The sequence below is a fragment of the Triplophysa rosa genome, linkage group LG20 (assembly GCF_024868665.1).
Source record: "Triplophysa rosa linkage group LG20, Trosa_1v2, whole genome shotgun sequence".
In the NCBI taxonomy this organism is placed as follows: Eukaryota; Metazoa; Chordata; class Actinopteri; order Cypriniformes; family Nemacheilidae; genus Triplophysa; species Triplophysa rosa.
Genome location: NC_079909.1, coordinates 2,150,815 through 2,157,905, shown reverse-complemented (window position 1 = coordinate 2,157,905; position 7,091 = coordinate 2,150,815). Strand labels below are relative to the sequence as shown.

General features: G+C 49.1%; 1 protein-coding gene across 1 annotated transcript in view; it reads left to right on the top strand.

The window, feature by feature from the left end:
- Positions 1–2,125: 2,125 nt before the first annotated feature.
- The window catches only part of LOC130571619 (low-density lipoprotein receptor-related protein 1-like), a 43,638-nt gene continuing 38,672 nt past the window's right edge, over positions 2,126–7,091 (top strand). The window contains exons 1-2 of the mRNA XM_057362745.1: positions 2,126–2,285; positions 2,500–2,744. Of these exons, the coding sequence (XP_057218728.1) occupies positions 2,152–2,285; positions 2,500–2,744 (379 nt within the window). The 5' untranslated portion in view covers positions 2,126–2,151. The remainder of the gene's footprint in view (positions 2,286–2,499; positions 2,745–7,091) is intronic.

The following is a 7,091-nucleotide window of genomic DNA, read 5'->3' as shown; positions in this document are numbered from 1 at the left end:
GGCACTTTCAGCAGGCTTCTCAGTCGGTGCGTCACTGAGCGGGGCAAACCTGTTTGAGACTGTAATCGGAACGGTTGAGTGATGTTTTGTCCTGCGACTACGCCGGCTCAAAGTCACGAAGTTTTCCAGCTGCGGGGGATTTTCAACTGGAACCGAGCTGTGTGCGCTAATGTTGCTCGCATCCAAAGTGTTTTCTATTGTTGTTAAACTCTTACTATCCTCAGATAAAGATTGGATGCGAGACTCCAATTATAAGATCTTCTCTGTCAGCCTAACTATTTCCCTGCATTTATCGCATATAAAACCGTCGCAGCTGACAGAGAAGGCTAATCTAAACATATGACATGAGGTGCAAGTAACAATAATAGGAATAGAAGCCATAACTCACCGGATTTGAAGTGCAATTCCAATTTACCAAGGTTGCTCGATGAATCGTAGTATACTCGCTTAAAAAGAGAAACAGTTAGCACACAAGACAAACCAGAGGCAAGATGATATTCCACAGTGTAAACAGAAAGAAAGCTAACACGCTATTGCTATGCTAACGGCGTTAAGTTAACTATCAATTTTGGTTTAGAATCTTCAAGTAAATAACAAGAACAGGGTTATTGAGATATCAGGATAAGTTAGCAACTACAATGATAAGTAACGATAATAAAATAATAAAATACACTAATATTAGAACGAAGTGTAAGTGCAGGGATACAAACAAACCGCCGGCAGCGATGCAGACTGGAACCGGAAACACAGACAGGAACCACGTGGTTGACAACATATAAAAGTTCTAAAAATGAGATGAAAATGAACATTAGTAAGTTATTTTAAACGTAAAATGTATGCAACCAACAGAAAAGTTGCTTAAGATCAAATATAAGCTTTTTATAATTCCAACTAACTTTTCAGCCCACAATAGCCAAATGAATTCACCAGTTTGAAAGGCTCTCTCTAAATCCTTGGTGTTTCGAGTCTGACGTCATCACCCAAACGTGTTTTTTCGTCAATTTTAACAATCATAGGTAGTTTAGATGGTTAGAGTAAGGTTAGGGTTAGGGTAAAGTTTCGTAAGACTTGAACCACCAAAGATTTAGTCAAAACCAACAAGCCACGCCCACGGATCTGACTCGAATCTCCAAGGATTTAGTGAGAGCCCATTCACAACTATGCGTTCTCTTGTGGTTCACTGAGCTTTAAATGATTCAATGATCTCTTATTTTCGCTAGTGACTTAATAGTTTCAACTGTTCAAACAAATCATTTCAAATGAGTCATTCATTTGCGAGTCGTTCTGATAATCACAATGTGCGTTCATACTGGCGAACTCGCATTGGACAGTATAACGCTGATTCAACAAAACCACTGCACAGCTTAAAACATTTCAATGATGTACACCAGGTTAATTTAAGGAAACTTTTTGAAGAAATTGAACGTACTTGGATATAAAAGAAACAATATTAATCTGAACAGCCGTGAAATACACCTACTACAGCTCCTAATATTGTACTGTCTGCGACTCTTCAGCGCCTCAATGGTGCTGATAACAAAACAGCACTTCCTCTGTTGCGTAATGCCGCAACTGCAGTTAAAATCACAGTCTGTTGAATGGACGCTTTTTGTTTTTATTTAAGACACCCGACATAACTTTGGACAGAGACTGAGGCGGCACGGAATTTGACTTAGGCAGCCGACTCCGATTTTACCATGCAGGAAAAACCCTGGTATCTCATTAATGTTATGAAAACGAAATAACGCTACTTATTTATTAAATGTGTAAGGATAGTTTGCAGCAAACCTGCTATCCTCTGGAAGAATCTGATTGAGATTTATAGTTAAACGTAGTGATTGTCTGTTATCACGGCATCAGAGTGGATTTGTTATTGTTCACCTAAAAAAAAAAAGCATCCTAAGGCATGTATCCATGTCCTAAACATATAAAGTTTATATACGTTTATAGTTGCTTAGATTTGATTTTATATATACTTGCTTAGTAACAGATTTTTGTTCACTTTATTGCAGCTTTAAGGATTGTGTTTTCTCTTTATGTTGACGGGAACAAATGCAGAAAAGATGTGTGTTTACCTTTACATTGCATTTTAAGCTTTCATCTGTGTTCTGGTTGTGCAGAATCTTATTTTGGACGGATTGGGATGCCAGTATGCCAAGGATAGAGGCTGCGTCTATGAGTGGGCATGGCAGACGCACCATCCATAAGGAGACGGGCAGTGGAGGGTGGCCCAACGGATTGACCGTTGATTATCTGGAGCGCCGCATCCTGTGGATAGATGCCAGGTAACGTCTAAAAGCCTAATCTCAGCTGGGTTAACTAACAGGTGCAGTTTTGATCTCCACTGTTACAAGATTTCTCAACTCACAGCATAGGATTACCCTAGTAGTGTTTCTCAATATACATCTGATGTCAGGGAATGATTAAAAGTTATAATAATACATAAGAAATGCAACTGATAATAAATTGTGATCAGAGATTAATTATTGTGTGCGACAGGTCTGATGCCATCTATTCAGCCAAGTACGATGGATCTGGTCTGATCGAGGTGCTCAGAGGACATGAGTATCTCTCTCATCCATTCGCCGTCACCATGTATGGAGGAGAAGTTTACTGGACAGACTGGCGTACAAACACACTGGCCAAAGCCAACAAGTGGACAGGAAACAATGTCACCGTGGTTCAGAGAACAAACACTCAACCTTTTGATCTGCAGGTGTATCATCCATCTAGACAACCACAAGGTAATATTCAAACTGTAGTTACACAGTTCATATTAATATTCATATTAATAATGCCACAAGTGTACAGTATAATAGAGTACGGACTTGTGTTATGCAGCTCTTTACAAAACAAACATGAGGAAGAAATAAATTTAATTTCATGTACTATTAATATAGATATAGTATATATAGATTAAACTAATTTAGCTTTAAAGTCTTTGCACATACAGTTCGACATTTTCGTATGCGTTTTTTCGTATTTGGCGCTCATTTGTACGGTGTCTTTGAATTGTCAAAACGCCTCTGAAAATGCTTGCTACGGATGCGAAAAATGCAGAAAATCAAATCCAGTCCGAATTTTTTGTAAATGTGAATGACACCACGTCGTATTTATTTTTTAACGTGCGGAAAGTTCGGAGTAGTGACGCAAACTATTAACAATATCGGTACACGGAAAACTTATTGAAATCATAATCATTTTCACAGTGTCGGTTAACTTTATTTCTCAAACCAAATATATATTTAATGTGTCATAATTAATTTCGAGTTTACAACCTTTTACTAGCCTTGAATAGATTTTTATTGTTTTGTATTTTTGTTGTGACCTCTTATATGATAGTAAGACACATAAAGTGTGTTCATAATCATAAAAAAGAATTGACTAAGCTGTGTTTATAGACTTGGTCGGTATAGCTGGGAAAACGTCACATCCATGGGCGCCGTGGGGGAAAACGTCTTGGTTACGGATGTAACCTCGGTTCCCTGATGGAGGGAAAGAGACGTTGTGTCGAACTGACAGAATGGGGTTTGTCTTGAGAACCTATCATCTTCTGAGTATTTAGAAAAGGCCAATGAAAATTGGCGAATGAAATTTGCATGCCGGGCTCCTCCCCGGATGTCTGGGTATAAGAGGGAAGCCGGCGTGCTCATTCATTCACCTTTGGTCTGAGGAGCCTTAAGCATCCTCCCCCGACCGCTGGGGTGGGCGGCCAGTGTTGTGGCATGAGGGACACAACGTCTCGTTCCCTCCATCAGGGAACCGAGGTTACATCCGTAACCAAGACGTTCCCTTTCTGTCGGTCTCTCGACGTTGTGTCGAACCAACAGAATAGGGTTCCTATGGAAAACGCCACAGCACTGAGCCGCGTCACAATCTCTGCGGAGCGACGTTGACTGGCCTGGGCGAGTCATTATGACCTTCCAGTGGAGAGGAAGGGGGACCCAGAGCTTTCCACAAAAGTTGGGAAGCCCCCTAACGCCGGCCGTCATGGGCGGAGGCCTAATTCTCTAAATGGCGAGAAGCCGCCCGGCACCGTACGGGCCACTGGGTAAGTATTATTCCCCTGGGGGAAAAACGCTGCAGAGGCCACTACCTACCGTAGGAATTAGTGGGGACACCACATGGTCTCACCATCAGGGGAGAACTCATGGGAAGAAAGTGCGGACAGGAGTTAACCGCAAGGTGGGAGTCCACCTGGGGAGGTCATGGGTTGCCAAGGTGGGAACCATTCATGAGGATACATCAGACGGAACAGCCCACGGAGGGGGTGTTACCACGTCTGGAGCACTAGGTCCGGTTAGAGCCATGTGGGATAACTCAACTGTTCCCCGGCCTAAGGGGCCAGGGCTGCTCTGCCCAGCCTGTCCCCTGGAAGGGTGCTTAGTGATGGATGGAATGCCTGTTCTTTACCCGAGGGGAAAGAAGTGAGGCGGGATCACCACTGCTCCCCCCGGAGGGGGAAGGGCTTCCACAGGCGTACGCCCTACCGGCTGCCGGTCCCACACCTTGCCAGGATGCGGGCTGACACCGGTTCCGCGAGTAGGTATTAGAACCTCACGGAGTTGTTAGGCATAGCCCAACCCGCAGCTCCGCATATGTTTGCCAGAGAGGTGCCCTGAGCCAGTGCCCATTAGGGTTGTGCCTCACCCCCACGGGCAGGGACGAATAGAGATCGGTATGCCCTAACGAGGGCATCCCTGATCCAGTGCGCCAGCCTCTGTTTGGAGACAGCCCTCCCTTCTGCTGACCCCCGAAACAGACAAAGAGCTGCTCAGATCTTCTGGGCTCTGCGTGCGGTCCAAGTAAAGGCGCCGTGCGCGTACTGGACACAACACGGATAAGTTGGGTCTTCCTCCCCGGTGGGGAGCGCCTGCAGGTTCACCACCTGGTCTCTCGGGAGAGTGGTGGGAACCTCGGGCACGTAGCCGGGGCGGGGTCTCAAGATAACGTGAGAATCCCGGCCCCGAGTTCTAGGCAATCTGTGGACACGGAGGGTGCTTGCAGGTCCCCTACCCTCTTGGAGGTGAGAGCCCTGCGGAAAGCCGTCTTTATCAAGACTGAGAAAGAGCGGCAACCCCTAGAGGCTCGAAGAGGGCGGGGCCTCTTGAGGCCTGCCACCTAGGTCGCAAGAGGGTACGGAGCGCGGATAAGGTGGTCACCCTCTCGCGCCCCTTAGGAACCTAATGACCAGGTCGTGCTGTCCCAGAGGCTACCCAGCACTTGGGTCATGATGAGCGGCCGTAGCGGCTACATACATTCCCAGTGTGGAGGGGGAGAGGTTACTCCCCCGTCTCTCTTGAGGACGGGACAGCTCGTACCCGACCGAGCAACTCTTCGGGTCTTCTCACCGAGAAGAGCACCAGGACGAGAAGAGGCGCCACCTATGGGCGTATAGCCGCCCAGTAGCCGAAGCCCTAGCCTGAGTGACATCCCAACCGCCCGGGGGTGGGTCACTCAGGATCTCCTCGTCCCGTCCAGACATGGAGCCAGGTTTTGCCTGGGATGCCGTAACGTGCCCCTTCCCCTGGGGAACCAGGGGGATCGGCCAGGGGGGAGTTATTGTCAGAGCCTCAGCTCCGAGAACCAAGTCCTGGTTAGGCCAAAGGGGCGTAACTAGTACCACTTGATGCTCCTCTTCCCTGGCCTTGCACAGGCCCTGTGCAATGAGGCTCACTGGGGGGAAGCGTACTTCCACTTGTCCCGTGGCCAGCTGTGCGCAAGGGCATCCATGCCGAGGGTACCTCGGACAGGGAGTACCAAAGCGGACAATGGGTGGAGTCCGGGGAGGCAACAGGACCACCTGTGCCTGGCCGAACTGCCCCAAATGAGCCGGCTGCGCGGGGAGGGAGTCGCCACTCTCTGCGAGGCGTCGACTGACGAGAGAGCGCATCGGCTGTCTGGTTCAGGACGCCTGGGATGTGTGTGGCTCGCAGGGAGCTGATCACCTGCTGACTCCAGAGGAGGAGGCGTCGGGTGAGTCATGTTAGCTGCTGTGAGTGCCACAGCAGCTGTGCTGTCCGACCGGACCAGCACGTGCTTCCCTGCACGAGAGGTAGTAGCCAACTCAATGCAAGTAGCACAACCAACAATTCTAGGCAGTTGAAATGCCAACGCAGGCGGGGGCCCGTCCACTGCCCCGACACTGCTTGCCCGTTGCACACGGCACCCCAACCTTGCAGGGAGGCATCCCAATGGGGACCCCTGTCCGCAAGAAGGTCATGGAGACCAGGGGGTTATGGTGTGTCGGCAGAAAAGCGTGTGACCATACGCCTGCTGCCGGTGTGCCATGCTCTCCAAGGAACTTGACTCTGCAACCAGTGTTGGAGCGGTCGTATGTACATCGACCCGAGGGGGACCACCCCCGCCGAGGATGCCATGTATCCCAGGAGCCTCTTGTTACAGGGGGACCGCTGACCGTCTGATCTTCAGGCAGTTCAACACTGATTGGGCGCGCTAGTCAGTCGCGCCGGGCTTCCTCGTCGCGGGTCTCGCGCCCCCCACCGGGGGGTGAGCGGGGCCGCTCGTGAGGACAGAGTCGATTTCCATACCGAGAAAGAGGATGCTCTGCACCGGTGAGAGCTTGCTCTTTTCTCAGTTGACCTGTAGCCCCACCGATCTAGGTGCCGGAGCACCAGGTCCTTGTGTGTACACACCCGATCTCGAGAGTGTGCCAACTTGAGCCAGTCGTCGAGATAGTTTAGTACCCACACACCTCCTTCCCTAAGGGGAAGGAGGGCGGCTTCCACGACCTTCGTAAAGACTCGTGGAGACAGGGACAGACCGAAGGGGAGGACCCTGTACTGATATGCCCGTCCCTCGAACACGAACCGTCGGAACGGCCGATGTCGAGGGAGGATTGAGACATGAAGTACGCGTCCTTCAGGTCGATTGTCATGAACCAGTCCTGACACCTGACGGACGTCAGGATGCGCTTCTGCGTGATCAACCTGAAAGGCAGCTACTGTTTAGGTGCCTGTTCAGAACACACAGACCCAAGATAGGGCGCAACCCCCCGCCTTTCTTGGGGACAATGAAGTACAGGCTGTAAAACCCGCTGAACATCTCGGCTGGTGAGACGGGCTCGATCA